Below are 26,474 nucleotides of genomic sequence, written 5' to 3' on the forward strand. Positions count from 1 at the left end.
TTTTGTATTTATTTGATTTATTTTCTTCTTTGTAATGTGTTGTCACTGAATAAAAAAGAAATCAAGCGCATTCATTCATCGTGTGACAGTAGGGACTGTTGAGGTGAACAAACATCAGTGAGAGTGTTTGTGAATTGTCATACGAAAGATTCTTTTAAAATGAAGGATTTTTCACTACAACTAGTGGAAAATGTTTGTCATGAATTTCCCTACATTATTTATTGGTAACTTTATTGTTCTATTTAAAAAAAAAAAAAAAAAATGAATAAGTGACTTTCTGTGTACATAATCACAATAACATTCTTCTTTCTTTAAATACTGATTAAAAAAAGGGATCAGAAAATGAACCACAAAAAGTTTCTGATGTTAAGAACTACATGAGAGCCGGACTGAATCATGCAAACACAAATATTTATTGCTTAATATTGTAAAACAACAAAATCAAAGTTAATTGTTTTGGTTTTGAAATCATATTTTTAGTAAACAATGTGAAAATCTTAGATTATGATATTTTTGATATATGATATATTTATGGTCACACAAAACATTAAACACAGTTTGGACTGTAATTTGACATTGATGTTTGATCCATGCAGTTAAGGGATACAGATATAGGCAGAAAAATGTACATCTGACAAAAGAGCAGCACAACAGAATAACTGGAGAAGAAATGAACAGTAGATAAATGGTGTAATCATTTGGTACAGTACTTGTACATTAATAACATGTGAATTCTGTCTGTTTAATTTTAGTTGTTGAAGCTTGTAGTGGATATCTTCTGTTACTCATGTTGGCATGTATAACTGCGCAGGTGATAGTGGTTTTGAGATATTCGTACTCTCGTTTTGTCATTGTTAGTATGCTGAGAACAGATGTGGAGTCCTTCTGATGGATGGGAGCGCTGGTTGAGCCCTTTACGTAAGGCCTATCATCCACTTTCCACATGATATAGACATTGCCGAGTCTAGGGCTGGTGACCTCACACACCAGAGAGACTACATCTGTGCTGATATTATCAGGTGTGTACATGACAATGCTAGGCATCTGTCCATCTGAATTGAAGAAAGTGATAAAGATTCATTAAATTATCAAACATAAGAATCAAACAATAGTGAATAACAATAGTTCAAACAAGCCAGCTTTTCAGTGTATCTAAACATTTCAAATGTGCACACAGAGCTACAAAGCTGATTATTTGTATTTAATATTTACCTCCTTTATCAAAACAGATCTCCTGCTTGATGTCTCTGTTATTAGGTGTGTCATTTATGGTGCAAGTGACCGTTTCACCATCAAACCATTTCTTTGCATCAACAGTGATGCTGTAGATTACTTTTGACCGTGATATGTCCATAGACCTGAGACGTTTATTATTCACATTGCATGTCATTGAAGTTTTTTTCACTGCCTGTACATTTCCAGAAACAACAGCTTCCAAGACAACTCTATCATTGACAAATAATTCTTTCTCATTCGGTGGCTTCAGTTCCAGTGTGACTTCAGCTACAAGGAGTATGAAAATGATTAAATGTGTAAATTTTGATTGATAGAAGTGAGAGTGTGAGCTAGAGAGCAAACCAAAATGGCAAGACTCACCATTAAAGCTCTTCCTTACAGTAAATGTTTCTTGCTGGTGTTTTACCTCACAGGTATAGTAAGTATTTGTGTTCCATGTCTCACTGCTGACTTTATAAAGACTGTATGCTGTGTAAAGACCTTCAGCGTTCACTTCGTACTCCAGGTTTGACAGTACAGAGACGTTGGTATCATTTTCTTTCCATTGTACAGTGAGGTCCTTGGGGTGGAAATCCTCAATAACACACATGACAAATGTACTTTTCTGAGTCGTTACAGGAACCAAGCTCAGGGTTGGTGTTTGTGAAACCACTAAAATTAAGACAATTTAGTTTTATAGACAATGAAACTAAGTCATTTTGCTCTGATTTATTTTTTTCTGAAGTATTCATAAGACTGACTTTACATGAATTCCATCTATCATTTTCACTCTGATCCATACATTTGAAAATAAAATAAAAATCTGGTGAAAACTCATAAGCTGGCCAATAATGTGACATGATCATGTAAAATTTTAAAGATGTATATGTAAATTACAGTAGGCCCCAGCGTTACAAAAGTTACATAAGGGGCAATGAAGTAATTAATCCTGACTTCCTAAACTTCTGTGCAGTGCCATACCAGCCTTGCAGATGACTCCTGCATCCTTTTCATGCTTGCAGTCAGAAGCACCCCAGCCACTGAAGCTGCACTTAGACAGAGAGCTCTCCAAGCCGCTACACTTCACGTCATCCATCCAGACTGGACCACACCCTCAAAAAAATAATCAGAATTTGGGTAAAAAAAAAAAAAAAAAAGACTAGTGTATATTAATCAAACTGCACTCCTCAACTAATACCTTCACCATAAAATCCTCGTGGTATGGCTTTTACGCCTCCAGAAAAGCCCATCTGACGACACACCACTTGTGCTTCAGCCCGATCCCATCCGTCATCACAAACTGAACCCCAGCGTCCATCATGGTAGATTTCTACACGACCAGAGGAAGCCTGATCTCCCACAAGTCTCACGCTGCCCTCCTGTGTTGATTGCTTCAGTCTGTCATCTTCAGACAGTGACAGAAGGTCCAAAAATAATATCAAGAGAATCACATGAAAACCCAGAGACCACCTGCCAATAGTCTGACATTATCATGTAATCATTTAAAGGTGTAAATGTATATGACAGTAGACCCCAGTGTTATTTAGCTACATAAGGGGCAATTAACTGATTAATCCTGACTTTTAAAACTTCTGTTTCTGTGCTGTCATACCAGTCTGGCAGACGACTCCTGCATCCTTTTCATGTATGCAGTTAGAAATGCCCCAGCCCTCGAAGCTGCACTTAGACAATGAGCTCTCCACGCCACTACACTGCACGTCATCCATCCAGATTGGACCACACCCTCCAAAAATCAAGAGAATTTGTGTAAAAAAATAAAACCAGTGTGTAACAATCAAACTGCGCAAAGGAGTTCATACCTGCTTCAAAATTTCCTCCAGACGTGGCTGTTATGGCTCCAGGAAAACCCATCTGACGACACACCACTTGTGCTTCAGCCAGATTCCATCCGTCATCACAAACTGTACCCCACTGTCCATCATGGTAGATCTCCACACGCCCAAACGAAGCCAGACCTCCCACAAGTCTCACGCTACCCTCCTGTGTTGACTGCATTAATCTGTCATCTTCAGACAGTGACAGAAGATTCAAAGATTGATATTTTACTGAAAACTGCACTCAAGTGCTTTAAAGCACTCAATAAAGTGTTTAACATCAGCTAAACTGTGCAATTTTTGCTGCAAACATAAAAAATGCTTACAAATATATTTACTGTCACATTGTATTATTGTTTTATGAATGTGTTTTTCTTTCTCTCTTGCTTCGTGGGGCAACTCTTCTTGGTTACAGAGGTTAGACAACAGCGGGTTTGTGTGTGAGCGGGTATAGAATTAACAAAATAGCATGTTTGGTTCAAACAAAATACTTTCTATGAAGCCCATATTTATTCTACATTATAAGGGTCTTTTTAAGGCATTATAATGAATGCGTAATGAATTATATATATAAAAAAACGTATAATATGTTGCATCATCTGAGTATTCAAGAACAGTTTTAATGAGTTATAGCTTTAAAGAGTATGATTATTTATAACACAATGAACTCTTTGCATTCAGTTCAGTTACCATGGATTGTACTCTAGAATACAAAGACCACTTATAAGTAATAATAATAATATTTCTCAAAGAGCCACAAGATCAGGTATCAGATCAGATGAATGTGTAATATGATCAGTTTAAATATTTTGATGGTACCCTTTAGTTAACTCTGCAACTGCATGTCAACTAGCAGTAATTATTATTAGTAGTATGCTAAATATATGCTAACACTGTATTTTGACCGTTCCCCAAAAGACAAACTGATTATAAATTACTTTGCCTAATCTACTTATACTCTAAGGGGTTTTAGTTTGATATGTAGTTGCAAAGTTGCTTATAGTCAATAGACTAGGGCAACCATCAAAATAAAACGTAACATAATGTAAAAAAATAAATGTAATATGATATAGTCCGTTATAAATGAAGTAGAATTAATATGGTTATAAATAATCATAATCTTAAAAGTTATAATCTCAAATACATAAGTATTATAATTGTTATGATATAACATATTATTACACTTTTTATAATGCATTATGCATTTCTTATAATGCCTAAGTTGGAAATACTCTTATAATGTATTATAAATAGGGGCTTCATAGAAAGTGTTACCCATGAAGCATAAATGTTGCAAAAAAAAATATATATATTTAAAAAAGCAAAGGTTTACTTACCAAACAGGGTTTGATGTTGTGCTGAAGCAAGAAGAAACAGCAGAGGCCACAGAAGATACATGATTCTTCTTTTGCTGGAAATACTGAAAACAGCCGAGACGGGAACACAATTCACAGCTGAATTAGCTGCAAAACATCTCTTAATTAAACTACTTTAAATAATGACCAAATCAGGCCAACTACTGTAATGTTTGCAGCAAACGCTGTGTAATCAGATCTGAGGACAACCAAAATGATTATTTAAAAAAAAAAAAAGAACAGCTAAATTTAAAACAAGTTTCATTTCTGCAATAGATATTTAAACAAGAACTGTCTGTCAGCATATCTGGGCTAAGAAAAGGTTCGCTACAAACTTTGCTCTGTTTTTCTGTTCGTTCTGTTTCAGATTCTTTTTTGTGCGGACACACACAGGAAGAACGAGACACACACACAGTTGTTTGCTTCACAGTTTATTGGTCAGATACAGAGTATATGTACTCTACTTGTTATGCATATCCATTGGTTTTAGAACCAAGACTCTCAGAACTGATTGGATAAACAAATAAACAGATTATCAAAAGGCCTCCTACTGCAGTTTACCATTTATGTAGATGGTTTTACTTTTTCAAGGCCAAATTTGTTAGGTGAAAATCATAAGGTAGGATGAACACAGGAAATATACTTTAAAACTAAATATTATGACAGTGAAGGCCAACAGCATAAAAACCTGATGGGAAGGGGAATTTAGTATCAAGTTATCTGAGGCACTTAATATCTTTACAGTTATGTGAGTGAGAGCAGTCAAACTAAATTCACACAACACAGAAAGTAATGAGTTCATTTAATTTGTTAACCTGTTAGCCATCTGTGTGAATTCGCTAGCTAGCTACTTAGCTATAAAAACAAACACACAAAAAACTATACTTTTGATCTACCCACAATCTGTGTTAACCATTATTACAAACATTTGCTATTCTATGTGATGAAATGTGTTTGTCACATGATTTGTTTTACAGCTACACTGTCTATATGGTCAATAAAGTGATCCTGTTTAAAATTTCTGGTTAACACATTTTTTTTTTAAACAATGCTGGAAAAACAACAACAATAGAAACCGTCACAGAATTTGTAATGGTTTAATGGATTACAATGGTAATTTGTCGCCTTCTATTGGTGACTTGTTAAAATAAATCCTAATGGAATATGGCCCAAAACATACTACAGGAAGCAATTTGTAATTGATGGTATGCAAAGTTTGTAATGGCATTTGTAGTGGGAACCATTACATTTTATGTGATGGTTTCTATTGTTTTTGTTTGTTTGTTTGTTTGTTTGTTTGTTTGTTTGTTTGTTTGTTTGTTTGTTTGTTTGTTTTTTCAGCAGGACAATGCAATCATGTGCGTCTGTTTGTCATTTTGTCATCTCTCTAGAATCCGAAGCGTCCCGCCCCCTACACTAAATAGACGTTAAAGCCGCATCTAATGCTATGTTCCAGGCAGGTTTTTTAATTGGTAAATCACCACTTCAAACTACGACTCACGTCTTTGTAGCGTTCCAGGAAAGTCGAGCCAAAATGCCTGGGCACATTTATGAATTATTATTTTTATATTAATTATAAACTAATTTGATTGCAAAGTTATATTGTCCTAAGCTCCCATTAGGGCTGACTGTAGGCTACGTCAGAACTCGTAACTGGGAGCACATCGATCTAGTACGAGTTCACGAGTGGAAAGTCACGGGTTTGACTGCCGTTCCAGAGCACTATCACTGGTAGAAGGTTGGAAAAACACGGGTTACGGGTTGCCTTGAATGCGGCATAAGATCAGTCACTTGTTCACAGAGTTAGTACTTTTTCTTTATGGTAAATGGCATGTAGTAGTCCACAATGTAGGCGATAGGGAACGATTCAGACAGTGTAAATATGCTTTCGATTGGGGCAAGTGCACTGATCTATATCACGGCAGCGCACACGTTACTCGGACTGTGGTTCCGGTCCAGAGACACACACGAGAGCAAGGAGCGGATTGTATGCTGAGTCGGCATAATAAACACTTAAAACTACACAGCATCAGCATGATTATCACTGATTTAAGTAAAAGTTTCATACTGAATCTTTGTGTAATCAGTTTCAGTCTCAACATAAAATATAGGTGCGTGTTTCAAGGCACTTCAGGGGACCTGAATTGATCTGTGGTAGGCATTCAGCTTGACCATTTTATACATGCAACCTGCTCTGCTCACCTGTAACAGTTATGTCCCATTTTAATAACTTTTATGACAAGGAGCTGTGAGAGATTAATATAAATGAAATCCATACGCGTGCCAACTGGGTTCTCCACGTATGAAGCTCAACTTTATGGTTAGTTTTTGCACATTCATCTCTCCTTGAAGCTGGTTAACTGCAGGTACAACTAAAAACAGTTTTGAGTGAACCCTTATTTCTATCTAACTTGACCCTAGTATGGTAATTTGCCAAAATCAGAATTTAAGCAAATATAATGTAATCTTTATGAGAGCTGACAGAATTTCCGGCGTTCTGTGTTTTCATTTGTGTACGCTAGGAGGCGCTATTACGCTTCTTCTGAAAGAGTGTTAAGCTTCTGGATCAAAACCCGGCGAAGAAGCAGGAGAATCAGGCGATAATATACAGTAAGTTGTCCTAAAACCAAAACAATACCCGTTGTTGTCTTAAGACAACTTTGATTAACATTTTGATCCACTTTAAATGTTGACTACTGTATGTAAGCAGATGGATACATAAAGTAACGCAATCATAAAACATTAATCATTATGAAAACGTCCTAACGTTACCAAATGAAATGACGGTTCAAAAAGTAGTAGGACCGTCCAAGTTTGGAGGCGTTGATAGAAGCAAGTGCCTCCATTTACACTTATCATCGTTTGGAGTCTAATCCGGAAGGGTTTTTTTTTTTTTAATTTATTTCCAATTATTTATTTATTTATTATTAATGAACCTTGCATCATGCTGTCAGTGGCTGGCAGCATTAAAAAAAAAAAAAAAACGCTGGTGGGAAAATAAATACGGACAGAAAGGGATCAAATAGAAAAGTTGCCAAAACTCTACAGAATGAGGATTCCCACAGAGATCTACATTTACCTTTATATCCTAAAGCAATTTACAAATAAAGAAAATCACAAGCAATTTGTCATAAGAGGATGTGCAGTACACAATGCCAAGTTTTAAGCAGATGTGTATTATTACACAAACTAGAACTTTTAAAGCTTTTTTTAACTTTTCATTTATTTAGTGAACATATGTATGGATGAATTGGGTCATCGAAGGTCGGCAGCAAAATCATTGGTTAATAAAATGGGATTAAATACATAAAGGATATTTGTATTATTTAACATATTTAATTATTGCAGGTTTTCATTGAACTATTTATTTTGAGGAATACTGTATCTGTTTTTTAGTGAGTGAAATGAATTAATGCATGTTCACATTTATTCTAGAACTAAAGTAACATCTTACTCACGATTTCTCTCAACATGGGGACAGGAGAGCTTTTAATCAATTAAAGGTGGGGAAAAACTAACTAGCATTACTTATTATAAAAGTAACTCTTGTTAATTAAAAAATGAATGCGTTACTTTACTAGTTACTTGGAAAAAGTAATATTATTACGTTACTTGTAATACGTTACCCCCAACACTACTTTTAACCATACTAGTTATGAAAAGACTTTTAGTGTCCATTTTCATGTTCCTCTGCAGTCAACCTGACAAATTCATTCATCTGTGTGGTCAAATCATTTTTTTTCTTTCCAGTCCGTTCCTTATTGGTGAGAGGAAGGTTTGTGTCTGGATTACACAGTTGAAGCCAACGCTGTCAAGACACACAAACAAAGTTGGCACTGAAGTAGCTTATTGTTTAGATTAGATCTAAGTATAGCTGAGAAGATACACTTTCATCCTCACCTGTTTCAGGCTTCCTTTCCCAGCCAACATTCGGCCGATCACCCATCCAGGCACCAGCAGAATGGAGGACAGGGCCAGTAACCAGGCTAGTGCATACGCCCAGTCCGGGTACACGTATGTACGGTGTGGCGAGGCGTCTGCCCGCCCCCCTAATTTTCATCACCACCCCGTCCCGTATTCGCCGCCCTTCTCCAGGCTCCCGACGGGAGTGGGTGTGTAGGGGAGAGGAGGGGCGTGTAATCGGCTCGGGCTGGCGGCGTGTGATGGGGACACCTGATGTAAATGAAGCCTCATCACCGCCGCTGTTTAAATCCCGAGCGCGCCTCTCCTCGGGAGACCGGTCTCTTTCCCCCGTGCATGCACGCTGGTGTCCTCGCGGGTCCAGGAGGGGGTGAAGAGGGAATCCCGCGCCACAAGAGTTTGGAGAGCCGCCGGACCCGCGGTCCGGTTGAGGCCGCCAGAAGCCGCCGCCCCAGCGCCGGACAGCTCGAGAGGGATGAGCCTGCCGGAGATGCCGCCGCCCTAGCACCCCGGCGCTAGTATGGAAAGCGCCCGCGGCCGCCGGACTCCGCCCCTCTCCTGGACCCTTCCCCTCTGAACACTACCGTTCCGTCACGCTGCCCCAGCACCCGAGGACACCAGACTCCCCTTTTATTTTGGACACTGTTTTACTTTATGGACTCACTTTCCCTTATTTTCTGTTTAATAAAAGCCTCTCCGAGGCCTGACGCCACACCCACTGTGTCTGTCGTTTGCCCCTCCCGCCACAACGGTTAAATGTCAGGGGCTGGTACTCCACCAGAGAGAAGACAAAACACACCTGAGAATGAACCGAAGAGAAATAGAAGTAAGAAAAGTGGGAAAGAAAAAGGGTTGTGGTTATGGTAAAGAAATTCCTCAACCAAACAATATTTGTTACAATACTGATGGAAGCATCAGTGAAACTCAAACAGATGAAAGGGACTCACCAGGGACCCGAGAGGCGTCAGGTATTTCCAGCACAGTATGAACATGTAGTTGGGTCTTGAGGATGTCATGTCTTCAATGGCGTCAAACATTCTCTCGGCTCCTTTGGTTAGACAACAAAATTACAAATCACTAGCTTTCCAATACTGACATTGTATTCTGTCGGCTTTTTATGTTTAGGTACATTTGGGAGCTTGTGTGTCAAGTGACTCACCAAAGATCCAACCCATGGCCAGAGACTCAAATATGCACAGAAACAGAAGACAAGCTCCACTGCAGGCATAGGTGTCAAATAACTGGAATACATACATCCCGCCCTGCAGATTCAAGACCCAAGCCCACAATTAGGGTGACCTATATGTGTTATTTTGTTCATTGTAATTTTCCACACACAAACACGCTGTTCTCTAACCTCTGTAACCAAGAAGAGTTGCCCCGCGAAGCAAAAGAGGCAGAATAACAGAAGGAAAATCTCTCGCCGTCCCGTTCTGCGCAGCACCGTGGGGAACAGGTCCGTCACCGATGTAATGATACATTCCATTGAAAAAAACTTTAAAGCAAAGCACAACAAAAGCATGTGAGAACTGTGAACACAATACAAGATCAAATATGTTGGTTTTTGTTTTAAGAGAAAAAAAAATGCATACAGGTTTGGAATGACATATGGGTGAATAAAAGAAATGATCATTTTCATTAGTGGGTGAAACATCCTGTAATGCAAAACTAACTCTGTGATTTGTTTGTGTAAGAATTCTGCAAAATGTGGCTACAGTCAAGTCTAAAAATTGAAGGGGTCATGCCATTCTTTTCTTTATTATTATTTTAATATTTTCCTTGAGGTTTACTTATAAGTTCACTTATAATGTTAATCAAGTCATTTTTAACCCTCATTCTAACCCTCAGGTTCTTTAAGGCTTCTCAGTAAATGGCCACTGCTTTATCTTTCAACTAAAGTTTCTTTGGGAACTCTGCATAACACTGTGTCTCGATTAACCAAACAACAACAACATACTCCAAAGTCTAAACAATCATCTGACATAATTCGGGATGCCATTAAAAATAAGCTATCCAACTGTTTCTTACACTGGGATACTTCTGATATCTGTATAAAGATGCGAACAAGCTGTTTAACCCAAAGTCGTCAAAGTGAACAACCTTTCACTTCATTTGTACAACTGACAGACTCAAGTGCGTGAACTCTGTCAGAAAGTGAACGCGCATCTGTATACTGTATCCAGTGTAGACAAGGTAGCGGCAGTGATTGTAATTTCTATTTACTTTTGACGTGACGCGACACTTTCATTTAGCATATTCAAGTGATCAGCCGTTAAAGAAGTTGTTCACTTTCAGAACAAAAATTTACAGATAATTTACTCACCCCCTTGTCATCTAAGATGTTCATGTCTTTCTTTTTTCAGTCATAAAGAAATTATGTTTTTTGAGGAAAACATTTCAGGATTTCTCTCCATATAGTGGACTTCTATGGCCCCCGCAAGTTTGAACTTCCAAAATAAATCTGGGCTCTAAATGATCCCAGCCGAGGAAGAAAGTTGTTATCTAGCAAAACGATCTATTATTTTCTAAAAAAAAAAAAAAAAAAAAAAAAAATTCTGGTCCAAGACAGTTTGGTTAGGTCGAAGAAACTCCCATCTCATTGTGTCCTCCAACTTCAAAAATAACCGATTGTTTCGCTAGATAAGACCCTTATTCCTCGGCTGGGATCATTTAGAGCCCTTTGAAGTTCAAATTTGGGGGCACCATAGAAGTCCACTATGTGGAGAAAATTCCTGAAATTTCTTTCTCAAAAAACATAATTTCTTTACGACTGAAGAAAGAAAAAAATTAATATCTTGCCTGTACATTATCTGTACATTTTTGTTCTGGAAGTGAACCTCTCCATTAAGCTACTGAACTCAGTGGGCAGGCCTATGGTGAGATAATGTCTATTCGTCGATGCCTTGCTCTGGAGGCAGTGTTTATGCAAATGTTTGTGCTCGGGTGACGCCACCTTGCACCTCAGATCTAAACAAGCCGTTTGAATAAATGCTTTGATTATAACTAGGCGGACACTTTAAGCTATGTAACTTGCAGAATGTTATAATTTTACAAAGACCTCTTATATGCCAAAAGATCAAGGCACATTTGATTTGTCATGTCATGACCCCTTTTAAAGACTCAGACTTAGATGTTAAATTCAATACTTAGTGTAAACATCTGATGTCTTTACGTATTTTTCAGTTCAAGGTAAAACAGCTTATGTGCAAGTGTGAGTATAAGCTTACATGTGTGTCTATCCCCAGCAAAATAATCATGATGAAGAAACAAACAGCCCACAGCTGAGGGAAGGGCATCATGGCTACAGCCTGTGGATAAGCTATGAACGCTAGTCCTGGACCTGAAAAAGAAAGCTCTCATGTTAAACACTGCTATAGTTCATTCTCTGATCATTTTTCACCTTGTTTTAAATGTTGCAGTACCTGATTCTGCCACCTCCTCAATGGGGACACCCTGTTTGAGGGCCATGAAGCCCAGCACTGAGAACACAGCAAAACCAGCCACCAAACTGGTGCCGCTGTTCAATAGGCAAAGCCAAAAGCAGTCCCTGATAGACATTGATAGTATAAACATATATACATACAACAAACTCATTTACTGTCTGGTATCTGTTGGCTGAGGGTCACAAGAAACAGTATACAAGTTTTTTCCAAGAATATCCCTCATAGTATACATAGTACACAACATATAGTTCATTCTTAACTGCTGACTCATTCATAGCCGCGGGAACGTATTTTGAGCAGGGGGGGCTGAGAGGAAAAAAAAGTTTGTGGGGGGCGGAAAGTCATTTGTTTTTAATAAAAATTTATGAAATAATCGGAAAGTTGACAAAGTATCAGCTAGGGTGAGGTGCATCTGAGCAGAAGTTACGCTGCTTTGTTTACTTTGCTGTGTCCCAGCACTCCCGACTAGTGAAAACCGGGAATGAGTTTAATTGATATGGACCCTGAATAAGCCAAGTGGAATGAATTTGAGGAAACCACAGCATTTTAATTAATTTAAATTTAAATAAGGAGTTTAATTTATTAAGGCATACCTCATACAATGGATTTGACTGAGTGTGAAGGTGCTCTGAAAAGTGCAAAGATATACTCGCTGAATTAGAGACGGTAAATGTGGCTTTTTTTATAGAAATAAAATAAATTTAGTTCAGTTGAACATGGGAGGCTACAGATCTGAGGGAGCCCAGCGAGTCTGTTCCAAGCAGCTCTGAGCCGCAGGAGTGAAATGTGACCAGAATGATGCGAAATGACTGGTGGCGGATCCAAAAGCAAGATAACTATTGTTAATAAACCTTTAATTTCTTCATTTAAAATAAACAAGCTGGTCTTTATCGTTGCTGTGTTTTCATTAAAAAATAACGGTGAACCACAAATTAAGCATTCATTTAAAAAAAGAGAAACCTTATTTATTTTGGGGTAGATCTGCTTCCTTATCCAATATTATCTGTCTGCTCAAGTCTCAGTCTATTTTTATTTTGTTTGGAAATGTGTTTTTGCGCCGTGTTGATTGGTGTATTTTTAATCTTCAATGACGGATGCGGTGATGTCACGCGACAATTATTGTCATTGTATTGTATTTACAATAAATTTGAATGAATATTCGAATTACTAAAAAGATTTTTTGTCCTTTTTTGTTACAAATTTTACATTTTACATGTATTTTAGCACCGCACCCCCAGCACCCCCATTTTTTCTTTAGCTCCGAGCCAGGGGGTGCTGCAGCACCCTCAGCACCCCTACATCCCGCGGTAATGGACTCATTGTTAGCCTATTCTTATGTACGCTCATTTCATTAAAAGTAGTCATACTAACCTGTAGCAGTTGTTGTTGTATCTATTGTAACTGCTCAATACAGTGAGAGTGCCAAGAGACAAACTGTAGGAGAAAACGATCTGAGATCCGGCCTCCATCCAAACCTACACACAGAGCACTCTAATTTCAATACAATAATACTGTTTAAGTTTTTGAAAACAGTGTTTCTAATTACATAAAAAATAACAAACTTTATATTTTTGAAAATGAATCTTTGTGTTAATAGGAAGGGCATCCGGCGTAAAAACGTGCCAAATCGGTTGTGCGGATCACTCCGCTGTGGCGACCCCTGATTTGAAGGGAGCAAGCCGAGAGAGAAAGAATCTTTGTGTTAATGTGGAAAAAGTATCTGCGTTTCCATTACCTTTCAAATTGTGCAGGATAAATTAAAAATACGCCTAATGCAAACTAACCATATATCGCAAAAAAAGTTTCACATAAGGAATATTGCAAAACTCCAATGGAAATGGCTTTTTCACATTTGCAGGTCACCTTGCATGTGTAAAAGTCACATGATTCTTCTTTAATGTACACAATGCTTGAATAAGGGGCTTTCCTTTCCATTTAAGCTTGAATAACCCCTTATTTATACTGCACAAGTCTGTGGAGCTGATCGTGGCCACTCACGTCAAAGCTTATGTTTATACCAGGAGCGTTACAGTTCATTTTAGTTTCACAAGCATCCCAAAAGTGGCTCTCCACACTGCTTCTGTAAAGATACATGTCTTGGTCTCCTATGATTAAAATGAATGGCTAGTGCGGTGGCTGCGGCATACATAAACCTGCCAACATCCATTGGCATGACTTAAAAAAATTAAGTTTTAGTTGCATAATATTGGTTAATGGAAACGCTGTCATTTCCCAACCATTTTTATCAGCATTTATAAAATATTGCTAAAGTTGTGTGCAAATCTGTAATGGAAGCGCACCTAGTGTTACCTACAGTAGCTGTGTTTCCATTACCCTTTAAATTACGCAAACTGAAATTGCGAATTGAAAATGCGCCTAATGGAAACGTGTCAATTGCGCACAAAATCATATCACAAAAAAGTGTTTATGTTCGCATGAGGTGGTTTATCAGGCAATTCAAAAAAGGAATATTTCACAAAACAGCAATGGAAAAGTTTTTATTTATTTTTATTTATTTTTTTGCATTTACTGGTCACATTCGATTAAATATAGCCAAAAACCAACATAAATCCATTGCCATGACTTATCGCGAGAGGATAAAATTACGTTTCAGTCGCATAACATCAGTTAATAGAAACGCCGTCATTTTGCAATACTTTTTAATTGACATTTATAAAATAGCACCAAAGATTGCCGCAAATCTGTAATGGAAATGCAGCTAGTGTTGGGGAAAGTTAATTTTCAAAAGTATGCATTACAATATTGCATTACACCATAAAATAACTAATTGTGTTACTTAGTTATGCTTAATGGATAATGCATTACGTTTTTTGTCACATGAGCTGAGCTTGCTTATTTGTTTTTAATAACAAAATATACATATATTTTGGGCAACTGTAAAGGCCCACTCACACCAAAAGTAAAATTAATAAGCTTAAGACTGAAAAGAAGTGCCTCTACAACTCTGAACATAATGTTATTTCTTTACACAGGTAAGAAAGTGAACGCAGGTAAGAAAGTGAAAACAAAGTAACTTATTTGAAAAAGTAACTTGTATATTTGTTGTAAATGTAAAAGTAAAGCATTACTTTACAAGTTACTTGAAAAAAGTAATCTGATTACATAACTCGCGTTACTTGTAATGTGTTACGCCTAACACTGGTTACCTGTGGGTCAAAGAGAAGGGACGTTTGAGGGTACAGGTAAAACACAACCCCCTGCAGAGCTCCAGGAAGAGTCAAACCACGAACCAGCAAGACCAGCAACATCACGTAAGGAAGTATAGCTGTTAAATACACCACCTACAGGCACAATACAAGAAAGGGACATTTAATTTGATGTCAACAAATAAAACTATTTGTTGACCTTTGGAAAATAACAGACACAAGAAAGTTTCACTCATACACACCTTGCCCATAGATTTGACTCCTTTCCAGATGCAGAAATAACATACGATCCACATCGCAATGAGACACAGAAGAATCTCCCAGTTTATCTTACCGACCTCCTCAATACCCCCAGAGAGAGCCAGCACTCTGCGTCTGTCAAATTTGACATGATAAATAGAGACAGTAAGGTAAGACTCATTAGGTTGCATGTGCACACATTTATTTTATTTTTCTATTAACACTTCTATGTGGTTTTGGGGAAAGTTACTTTTAAAAAGTAATGCATTGCAATATTGCATTACTCCCTAAAAAAAGTAACTAATTAGTCTGAAGTAAGTTTTGCTTGGTTGAATTGGACAATCGAAGGTCAGCAGCAAAAACATATATAATTTGTGCTTACTCCCAGAACTCAGTAGCCGCAGAGGTTGAGTTCAATGATGTTGTCCAATTGCGAGTCAGATTATCTGCAGCAAGGTTTACACACTTGTCTACGACAAAGGAAAAAACAAAACCTTTTTATTACAGTGTAGTTGTCAGATATAATGTGAGATTTGTTTATATGTGGGGCACATTATCACCTGTGTTCCACACGTTATCACAGCTGGCCCATGGAAGTTGGGAACTGAAAGAGAAGATGAAGTAGAAAAGCGCCCAGGCCAAAATGACATGCAAATACATGCAGCCGTAGACCTGAATGACCTGCCCTGCATAGCCGATACCTGACAAACAGTAAAAGAACATGTTGTAAAATGTTAAAGGTCCCTTTAGGAAGCAGTTTTGCCCCTTTATGACTCTCACCCTCAGCCAGTGGGCAAAGACGACGCCAGCAGGTAATGCCTCCTTCCTGTGTGTACTGTCCCATCACTGACTCGAGCAGGAACAGAGGCACCCCACAAGTAGCCGCAAACACCAGGTAGGGTACCAGGAATGCACCTGAGAGCACACCAGTACAAGAATATATTATTAAAATACCGCTGACAGAATGCTGAAAGAGAGTGTGCTGTTACAATACAAATATAGTACAATACAATGACAGTATAACGAAATCTGGAAAACAAAACAAAAGCCCAACGCTGTGTGTATTTAGGCTGCCTCGTACCTCCTCCGTACTTGTAGCAGAGGTAAGGAAACCTCCACACGTTTCCCAGTCCGACCACATTTCCCGCCACAGCTAAAATAAACTCTACTTTACTCCCCCAGAAGCCTCTCTCTTCTATCTGTCCTCCGATTGTCTTCATATTGTCGCACTGTTTTCACCAGTCTGTTCCTGCTCTCTGGATGGCTGTAATTTTACAGTGTTGGAGGATGAACTGAATTCTGACAAAGGCATCATATGAGAAACAAATAAGTCACTGTGAGAGTCTAAAACTGACAGAATTCATTGATAATATAATGGTTTCATAATTCATTTAAATATATAAAACCCAAAGCCTCTAGCATGCATTTATTCATTCACAATATTTATCAGGAGCAGCCTGAGCAACAAACTTTGGTACTCACATCTGTTCCAGTTCAGGTCCTCTATAGGTGCTATGTTGATTTGTCACTGTTTTACTCAAGATACCTTCAGGAACTAACAAATATGAACAAATTATACAGGTTAGCATCTAGGCTTCCTTACACACCTGTAGAATTTTCATTGGCAAAATTAAGCAAAAACAAACAACACTGACAACATTGTAACTCAACTAAAATGAATCACATTAGCAATCGTGCTGATCTAAGGGGAGTTTTACAGCAAAAACACAAGGACCAGATATGATGAACAAAAACCAGGAGTCAAAGATTCAATCAATCGAAGTCATGTTTACTGAAGAAAATAGTTTGCAGTTTCATCAGCAGAAGTCAGCTTCAACACTCTCGATGGAGTTCGTAGGCCGCTCTGCATACATGTTAAAAACACCAGTAATTATACTCTAACAGAGGTTGCTAATTACGTCAATGCATAGGTTAGGAAGATCCGGATTGGTCAAGAACTCAGACAACACACAGAGGCCTCTATCTTCAAGGTTGTCTTAGCCAGGCAAGACTCTTTATCAGTGTGGTTGGACACACACACACACACACACACACACACACTTAAACAGTTAGCCTCTTAGAAAAATGGAGACAAGTCAAGAGACAAGGGATTCGCATTTAATCAGTTATCAAGAACACATGTTATAGATGTCCCGATCACAGCTGCCCCCGTAATCAGGAGGGTCATCCTGACCTGAGGTGTGACCTCGGGTTTCTGAGAAAAGAGAAACTTCAAGAGGCACAAAACACATTTGGAACACAATTTATTCTAACATCATGTGATTTTCTATAAAGCATATTTCTAGCCACGACTAATATCAAACAACAAATAATATTAAGGGTTACACACTGATTTATGAACTAGATCATCTACTGAAAATGTGTACAAATTTATAAGGATATTAATTTGTAAAAAGGCCATGATGTCTTCCGACTTCCACTCCTTCACTGATATTTGGGAAAACAGCACTCTTGCTGGTGAGATATTGCGTTATGACTATATCACAGGATATGAATTTAAGAAAAGGCTTATTGGGGCAAAAACACCAGTGTATCTTGAATTTTGAGGGCTTTTAACTGCATACATCACATAGAGTAAGTAGAGTGACAAACTCAATGTCAGCTTACACATTGTTAAAACATTAATTACGATATCGCACACCTAACAGAAAGAAAGAACAAGCTCCCACAAACCCAGCACATATTTTTTCCAAAGATTATTTGAAACAAATACACCATCCTCTACTTGTAAGCAAGACTACTTACATATGAAGAATGCAGCAAGCAATTCATCATATTTGGAGTGGCAGGGAAAATGAGAAGCTCAGTCTTTGCGAGGTTGAGCTGCAGGTGATATTCGCCCATCCCAAGATGTCCACCAGGCCGTCTCAGATCCATGCAGCTACAGTTGTGTCATCTGGTAGAAGTGTAAAAAGTGTAAAAGTGTAGGATAGATTGCTTGAAAAAGGTGTGAGGGAATTGGGTCTAGAGGGCGGGTTGAACAGAGATAGAAGAGAACATTTCTGATCCTAGTTAACAGTAGATGGCAGTAATGCACTGACTAGTAAAATTTGCCAATAAAAAGAAAAAAGTGGGTCTCAGGCTCCTGGCAGCCACACTGGGGCTGTATCTGAAATCACCCCCTATACCCTCAAATAGGGCACTATTTGTGGGGACAGCTGTTTTTAGTGGTGTCCGAAACAATAGTGGACATTCTCAAGTGCACTTATTCAAAAAACGAGTGTACAACTGGTGCACACTCAAAGTCTCAAGAACACCCACAATGCACTGTAAAAGTAGCGCGCCAAATTAATCCCAGAGTCTCACCAGAAATGGCGCCCGCAGCTGAATCATCTATCCATTCATTCATTTTACAAAGCACTCACACGGCGTAATACAGGTACAAATTCATTGTAAATTGATTATTAAATTAAAAAACTAGGGTTTTTACATAATTTCCATGACAGAGTTATAGATGTGGATCTTTGGGTGCCCAAACTCGGTCCTGGAGAGCCGGTATCTTGCAGAGTTTAGCTCCAACCCAAAGTAGTCACACCTGAACCAGCTAATCAAGCTCTTACTTGACATATTAGAAACTTCCCAGCAGCTGTGTTGAAGTAAGTTAGAACTAAGCTCTGCAGGACACCGGCCCTCCAGGACTGAGTGTGGGCACCCCGTTATAGATAAATCCTTTCATTTAACCACTGAAGCCGCCAGCTTGCCAGTTTCAAGTAATTATTAAACAGCAAGCATAAACTGTGTCCTTCGAGTTTGTTCTTTCAAGGTAGTCTGGCAAGACCGGTCAAGTTCTTGGAATTGAGAAACAGCCCTCGTGTTTCCCTTGTGCTTTATCAGTTGTTGAACGTTATGGTGTAATTCTGCTCACGTTTTGTTCCTTGTTTACTCTAGTTTTGGATCATTGTTCGTTCTTGTTTTGACATTAAACTGCCTGCCTTTAGACATTCCCTGCCTGCTCGCACACCCATGAATTTTTGGACATGGATTATTACACCCATTTTCCGGACAGTTCTTTGATCCATTTTTATTACAGTGAACTCAATGAACATCTTAAATCACAACTCTCTATAGATGGTCCTTGAAGCAGTTTTTTGTGATTTTGATGAGCGGGCTCTGCAGCTGAGCAGTTCTCCCTTCACCATGGTTCAGGTGGAGGAGGATTTCTCCATCACGTCTCATCCCCGTGGACACCACACCAGTGTTTCCAGGTCTCATGAACGTCGCATCTGAGGCTACAAGGGTGATACCTAGGCGTTTGAGGCTGGCTTCCAGATTGGCAGACCCACCAATGACTTCTGGCAGCCTTGGCACTCTCAAGCCTGGTGCCCTCAGTGCTACCTGACTCAGAGGTTGCTCTTTCGTTCACGGCACTTCCTGCGATATTGGTTGCCCTTTTTGTGTGTGTGGGCTGTACACATGTCTACTGATGCAGCGTTAACCGATACAAAACCGCATGAGTTGGCGGCGACCACTGTAGAACAAGGTGGCGATCATCTCTGAGCTCTCTGCCTGTCCTCTCACGGCTATGGAAGCATATACGTCTGTCCTGTTATGGCTAAGAAAGCCACTGTTTACCTCTCTGTGCTCTCCATTGCAGTTCCACCTGATCTGGCATGGTGGTCACCTGCCTTGTCAGCTCCACATTGGTGGACATTGGTCCAGCCTGAGTCATCTTGGTGATCTCCTGCACCATCAGCACCACTGAAGTGGTTCTCAGCTCCATCAGCTGCACTCTGGGGAACTTTGGTCCCATCTGCTCAGCTCTGGGGTCTTCAGTCATGTCTATACAGCTGTGATGGTCATCTGCTCTGCTGTAGTGATCTTCATTTCCACCCTGGCCTTCCGCTCAGCCTGCTCCACTCTGGCCACCCACTGAGATGGTTAAGGTTAGAGGGTAGACACCTGTGGCTACTAGGCATGCGCACATCAATATTGCATAATTTTTTTTCACACTGTACAACAATTACTATTTTTGCATTATTGTAAAGGATAGGTGACAGACACACTCTGCCAGTTTAAATCTAGATTAAAAACTCATCTCTTCAACCTGGCCTACATTTAACACATTTCTATCATCCAAATTCGTTAAAGGATTGTTAGGCTGCCTAAGTTAATTAGGTCAACCAGAACCGGGAACACTTCCCATAACTGAAGTGCTTGTTGCATCATAAGAAGATTGGCATCTACGCTAATATTAGCCTGTTTTGTTCTTATTCCAAGGTCATCTTAGCCACCAGATCAGATGGTCACTGCAGTCACCCGTGCCCAGATGGTGGATCAACACCTCTACAGGTGATGACCTCTACAGCCCTGAATGTCAGCGGAGTCCACATCAGCTACATGAGCCTCGGAGATGGATCATCAGTAAAGAACTCTTCAACTAGATGGCCGTTGGTGCAAGATCACGGGAAACAGATGAGTCCTCTGCACTCTGACTTTGCTGCGACATAAAACTTTTGCACTATTGACACTATTGTCCTCTTTAATACTGTAAAGTTGCTTTGATACAACCTGTATTGTTAAAAGCCCTGTATAAATAAAGGTGATTGACTGATATAAGGTAATGAAACAATCTAATAGGTAGAAAATTACATTTCATTGTAAGTTTCTGGTCGGAGCTGTATCCTTTCTAGCCACGGCCCACTCAGGCTACTCCACTTGCTACTCCTTGTTAGTTCCTATAGCAGCTCATTGGTTCCTTTTGTTCTCCGCTGTATAAATAGTCCATGTGTTCCCCTTGTGCTTTGTCAGTTGTTGAATGTTATGATGTCGTTCTGCTTGTATTTTGCTCCTTGTTTCCCAGTATTTTGGTTCATTGCTCATTTCTGTTTTGATGTTAAACTACCTGCATTTAGATCCACCTTGCCTCCAGGCTTGCTTCATCCACCACCACATAACATCTAATGGTTGCAAAACACCTTTACATGCATTTCTATACACCACATCACTATGATCAAACCAGGTTTAAACAGTGGTTTGGTTTCAACAAGATATTACTTGGCTGATGTGGTATATGCACATCTATTTTGATACAAAAAACTGTAGATTTTCTTTCTGTAGATTTTAGATTTAACTTTCTTTGGCAGAATAGTAAAGGTTAAAGAGCTATAACCCCCAATAGACACCATCATTTAAATTCAATTTGTAATGGTTTTACTGGTTTTAATGGGACTTGTATTGGTTTAAATGGAAAATGTAATGAACCCTGTGAATTTCAACTGATAATTGGTCGCCTTATAATGACTTGTTAAATCCACTAATTGAACATTACAGGAATACATCTTCTAACGATTATAATGGTTAAAAATGGATGGTTTGTAATGGTATTTGTAGAAACCATTAGAATTTATGTGCTGGTTTCTATTGTTTTTTGAGCAGGGAAGCCAGGTTCAGAGATATTTATATTAAAATACTACTTCAATTGTTGTCCCATCCAAACATATAACGTCTTTATTACATTGTTGTTGTTTTTTTCCAAACCACATCACTTTTGTTTTGCGCTATTTAGAACTAAATTTAAGTCATAATGTTTCACAGATGGGGTTTAGACTAAATCAGGATTAAGCCATAGTTCAAGTACGACATTTAAGTAATTTTTATAAACGTGCTTAGAAAACAAACATTACTGGTGTGCATCTTGAGACAAAACAAAGGCACTGATATATATGTGACCCTGGACCACAAAACCAGTCATAAGGTAAAATTTTACAAAACTGAGATTTTTACATCATATGAAAGCTCAATAAATAAGCTTTCTATTGATGCATAGTTTGTTAGGATAGGACAATATTTGACCGAGATACATCTATTTGAAAATCAGGAATCTGAGGGTGCAAAAAAATCAAAATACTGAGAAAATCACCTTTAAAGTTGTCCAGATTAGGTTCTTAACAATGCATATTACTAATCAAAAATTACATTTTGATATATTTACAGTAGGTATTTTACAAAAAATCTTCATGGAACATGATCTTTACTTAATTTCCTAATGATTTTTGGCATAAAAGAAAAATCTCAAATTTTGACCCATGCAATGTATTTTTGGCTATTGCTACAATTATACCCCAGCGACTTAAGACTGGTTTTGTGGTCCAGGGTCACATATTTTAAGATCAGTCAGTGCAAGTTTCTTTCAGTTAAAACAGCTCAGACTTACATTTTAGTCTAGGACTAGGCTTAAGTCTTGTTTGTGAAACCAGGGGTATATGTTTTATCTTTATTCCCTACTAAAATAATAAAACAGTAATAAATCATTCCGTGTTAGACAAATGCAGCCTCTGTTATATGCTATATACATTTTCCTTAAATCATCCTGCCATCCGTGCCCAAGAGTTTGAACAGAGTAAGCAAAGCAAAAAAATTGCATAAATTAAGTCTAACATTACACAAAGTATTAGAACAGTATGACCGTCGTTATTATTGATAGCTATAGAAAGTTTCAGAAACTTGCTGGATTTAGTGTAAAATCACTCACGTTAGACATGTTGAAGTCCAGAATCTCAGCTGAACACGCAAAAGTTTGCATTGCATCTGTAAAAGCACACGAAACGTCTGACCTGGCTGCACGTTTGTGTCTAAGCCTTTCAGCCTACACATATGCAAATCACTCACGTGACCTTAGTGTATTTCCCGCTGCTTCAATAAACATTGGAGTAATCCATCTTCTTATGACGTAGCCTATATTTAGACTGCGAATATGCAAATTTTACAATATAATAAATACGTAATCTCATAAATTTGTTTCTAAATTAAAGATTTATTTACATATTTTGCAAAGGACAGCCGCCAAACTATGAAGTAGCCTATGTAGTTAAATTTCTCAGCAATATATCTGACCGACATAAACTCCACCAATGTGTGGCTGTCGATCAGAATCCATATTCTGAATATTATCTAAAATATTTTGATGACGATTCCTAAATATGATGATCAAATAAAGTTTTTTAAAAAGAAGAAGAAGAAAACAAGAAAACCATCATGGTTTAATTAATGCCATTTATTTTAACAGACAGGAATGGATTATCTTAAATAAAAACCAGATCCATCTGGAAATATGACTCTATATTTATATTAATTATATTATTCGATCTTTGTGTTGTTGATCATCTTTATGGTCAGCAGTTGTTGTTTTTGTGTATTCACAACTATGCTTTGTTCTTATAGGAAAAGCTGGAGCTTTCACCTGCTTTTCTTGTCAGACAAGAAAGACAGAAACCGGTTTTTACCTTTACACCGCAACACTAACTGCGCCTGTGGATACAGATTGGTTCCTGTGTTTATGCTGGTGAAAAAAAGAGAAACAATCATGATGAAACCCCCAAATACAGGTATGACATTTCATTACAAATACTGTCTGTATGTAATACAAATGTGAGATGTAACACTAAATGATAAGTAGCTTAATTAAGCATTTAAGAAGCGTATGAGCTCTAGTAACATCAGAGAGTTTCATTTTCATTTCTGCCAAAGAACCGTAAAAACAAATCTGACTTTAAATTGCAAAGATCGTGGACAAAATTCACAATCTAGTAAAATGAACAGCTTCTGTTTTCTGAGTTTGTTGACTCTTACAGGATGATAAACTGAAGAAAGCGACGGAGAAGACAGAATATTACCATGTCCAGTGCTAACACAGGTAACAAAACCACACGTATCAGCATTTCAAATGACTGTTCAAAATAATTCAATTCTATAAATATCATTAAAGATTATATACAAAATCAGTTACAGATTATAGAGATAACTGATCATAGATGTTCATTTCTGTTGGTTTGTTGCTGTAATCAAAGACTTGAATGTATTGTAAAAATGTCATTTGATACAGAGACTGTTACCGAAAATCCTGCTCCCAGGAGAAGAGAGAGTAAAGATCTTCCTCCTAACTGTGAGTCTTCATAAACATGAACAAATACATGCATCATAATAGTGTGTTTGCAGCAAAGATGAGGCTGAGGCTGAGGCAGAAGCTAAATACAACAATCAATGTATAATACACAATGAACAACTCAAAATAAACCCTCAGTATATTACAACCACTAAAAACCAATGTAACAGGGAGTATATATACAACAAATTAAAGTATTCTGTTCTAGGCCATAGCATTTAAAACTTATCAAACAAAAAATCTGGTGGTGGAGATTTACATGGTTCTACAGACCCCAAAATTGTTTATGGGTCTATATATGAAGAGTACAGATGCAAAAGCCAGTATACACTACATACTGTGCAAATCTTCTAAACTATGCTTTACTAGACCATATGAAATTATATACTGTTATACAGAACTAACAGAATATACAGATATGAAAATATCACCCAATAGAATCAAACAATACACTTTTTATGCTCTAAGACTGATGCATGTCCTCTTTTACAGGGTCAAAAGAGAGCCAAGATGATCTGAGGATTGTGCTGCTGGGAAAAACTGGAGTTGGGAAAAGTTCAACAGGAAACAACATCTTAGGGGGAGATGCATTTAAAGTGAAACAATCTTTTGAATCGGTGACTAAAGAGAGTCGGAGAGAAACATCTGAAATCAACGGTCGACACGTTACTGTGATCGACACTCCAGGACTGTTGGATACTGAACTTACTAATGAGGAGATCCAGAGAGAAATCACCAACTGCATCTCCATGACCTTGCCTGGACCACATGTGTTTCTCTTACTGATACCACTGGGACGATTCACTAAAGATGAGGAAATATCATTGACGATTATTCAAGAGATGTTTGGCGAAAACTCCTTAATGTACACCATGGTGCTCTTCACCAGAGGAGATTTTCTGAAAAAGAAATCTATTGAAGATTTTCTAGAAAATTCTGAGATCACAAAGCTGATTGAAGCATGTGGAAATAGATTCCATGTGTTCAATAATAATCAGACTGAAGACCAAACACAGGTGTCTGATCTTCTGGAAAAGATTGACAACATGGTGAAAGCAAACGGAGGGAGTTTCTACTCATGTAAGATGTTCAGACAGATGGAAAGAGAAAAACAAGATCAACAGATCAAGATCCTGATGGAGAAGGTGGAGCAAATGAACAGAGAAAGAGAACAACTGGTGAAGAAACGGGAAGAAGAGAAAGAAATAATGAAGATGATGATGGAGGAAGAGAGACAGAATCAGGAAAAAGAGAGAAAGAGAAGAGAAAATGAGTTTAATGAGAGTGAAGAACAATATAAATCAAAAATAAAAGAGCAAGAGGAGAAAGAAAGAGAGCTCCATGCAGTGATGAGACGAGAGCGACAGGAATGGGAGAAACAGAAACTAGAGGAAAAGACCAGAAGAGAAGAAGAGGATGACAAAAGACGGAAAGAAAAACAGATTTCTGGTGAACATATTCAGAGACTCAAGAGTGAAATGGAGGGAATAATCAGAGAGAACAGAAGAATAGAAAAAGAGAGTGAAGGACAACTTGAGGAGTTAGAGAAGAGACTGAAAGAATTAAAACATATTAGAGAAGACCAAGAAAAGGCATTCGAAGAGCAACTGAAACTTCTGAAAGAACAACATGAAGATGAACTAAAGAGGAGACGAGCAGAGTGGAGAGAGGAATATGAAAGAGAGAAAGAGGAGATGATGAAGAACTTATCTGAAGCTGGTGCTTCATCACAGGTGAATGCATGCTTGTCCTTAGGTTTTAAGCAGTCTGTTCTTATTTAAGTCTAGTTGTCTTTTTTTGTGTGTGTGTGTGTGAAGAGCACTAATCTAATATAATCAGCATTATTGTTCATTTCTTTGTTCAGACATCCGTTTGTCTAGTAATTAACTGCATGATCCACTGTTTTTGTTGAGTTAAAAGTTCCTGTAAAACAGAAAATGTGTATATGAATTGAACGTATTTACTTGAGATTCTTTTTAAGACACAGTGCCTACTAAACACAATTTTAAAACATATTAGTCAGTTGCAACATGTACATGATTCTAAGCATGAAACCACTTCTTGCAATTTCTCATTTTCTCTTAGATGAGCAATGCAGAGGTTCCAAACAGACCCAGCTTCCAGATGAACATGGGAGATCTACCAAGAAATGGGGAAGTGAGTTGTCATTATGTCGACACTGATCGGGGAATTCACATATATCAATGTATAGTCATGGAACACGGCCAAATTCGTTACATTGATGAAGTGAAATGCAATACATTTGACTAAAGGCTAGGCTACTGCTTGACCTAAATTAGAGGTTTACTGTCTAATTGTTTTACTTTAGATTTAATTTGTTATGAGTATTTCTTTAATATATTTCTGAAAGGCCTGATTCTGATCAGTTCTAAGGT

The 26,474-nt window shown here is 38.1% G+C and overlaps 4 protein-coding genes across 4 annotated transcripts in view; 1 reads left to right on the forward strand and 3 right to left on the reverse strand.

Moving 5' to 3' along the window:
• The window catches only part of LOC141290255 (interferon-induced very large GTPase 1-like), a 453,394-nt gene that overhangs the window by 77,354 nt on the left and 349,566 nt on the right, over nt 1-26,474 (reverse strand). The gene's annotated exons all lie outside the window — the stretch shown is intronic.
• LOC141331480 (uncharacterized) lies at nt 406-4,586 on the reverse strand. Its single transcript, XM_073836547.1, has 8 exons — nt 4,388-4,586; nt 3,036-3,242; nt 2,828-2,959; nt 2,414-2,620; nt 2,197-2,328; nt 1,597-1,887; nt 1,213-1,503; nt 406-1,052 (listed from the first exon to the last, which is right to left on the reverse strand). Exons 1-8 carry the CDS (start codon nt 4,446-4,448, stop codon nt 718-720), a joined length of 1,656 nt encoding a protein of 551 aa, XP_073692648.1. The 5' UTR covers nt 4,449-4,586; the 3' UTR covers nt 406-717.
• LOC141342026 (sodium- and chloride-dependent GABA transporter 2-like) lies at nt 8,073-16,396 on the reverse strand. Its single transcript, XM_073846446.1, has 15 exons — nt 16,258-16,396; nt 15,957-16,091; nt 15,737-15,877; nt 15,559-15,646; nt 15,179-15,311; nt 14,937-15,071; nt 13,141-13,244; nt 11,749-11,873; nt 11,554-11,666; nt 9,684-9,821; nt 9,486-9,588; nt 9,274-9,374; nt 9,074-9,125; nt 8,306-8,454; nt 8,073-8,213 (listed from the first exon to the last, which is right to left on the reverse strand). The coding sequence occupies exons 1-15, from the start codon at nt 16,394-16,396 to the stop codon at nt 8,073-8,075; spliced, it is 1,797 nt and encodes a 598-aa protein (XP_073702547.1).
• Nucleotides 24,003-26,349, forward strand: LOC141342042 (GTPase IMAP family member 4-like). Its single transcript, XM_073846447.1, has 4 exons — nt 24,003-24,078; nt 24,571-25,351; nt 25,505-25,811; nt 26,164-26,349. Exons 1-4 carry the CDS (start codon nt 24,003-24,005, stop codon nt 26,347-26,349), a joined length of 1,350 nt encoding a protein of 449 aa, XP_073702548.1.

This window comes from Garra rufa, chromosome 1 (assembly GCF_049309525.1).
Source record: "Garra rufa chromosome 1, GarRuf1.0, whole genome shotgun sequence".
NCBI lineage: Eukaryota > Metazoa > Chordata > Actinopteri > Cypriniformes > Cyprinidae > Garra > Garra rufa.

Coding starts and splice junctions, on each gene's coding strand:
- LOC141331480 (XM_073836547.1), bottom strand. CDS start 4,448: ATGTATCTTCTGTGGCCTCTGCTGTTTCTTCTTGCTTCAGCACAACAT. Junction 2,621..2,827: donor AGGAGTCGTCTGCCAGACTG/GTATGACAGCAC, acceptor CACTGTCTGAAG/ATGACAGACTGAAGCAATCA. Junction 1,053..1,212: donor GATCTGTTTTGATAAAGGAG/GTAAATATTAAA, acceptor TCTTCAATTCAG/ATGGACAGATGCCTAGCATT.
- LOC141342026 (XM_073846446.1), bottom strand. CDS start 16,396: ATGAAGACAATCGGAGGACAGATAGAAGAGAGAGGCTTCTGGGGGAGT. Junction 15,312..15,558: donor GCGGCTACTGAGTTCTGGGA/GTAAGCACAAAT, acceptor CAAATTTGACAG/ACGCAGAGTGCTGGCTCTCT. Junction 11,874..13,140: donor TACAACAACAACTGCTACAG/GTTAGTATGACT, acceptor AATGTCTATCAG/GGACTGCTTTTGGCTTTGCC.
- LOC141342042 (XM_073846447.1), top strand. CDS start 24,003: ATGTCATTTGATACAGAGACTGTTACCGAAAATCCTGCTCCCAGGAGA. Junction 24,079..24,570: donor TAAAGATCTTCCTCCTAACT/GTGAGTCTTCAT, acceptor CCTCTTTTACAG/GGTCAAAAGAGAGCCAAGAT. Junction 25,352..25,504: donor AGAAAGAGAAGAGAAAATGA/GTTTAATGAGAG, acceptor GGATGACAAAAG/ACGGAAAGAAAAACAGATTT.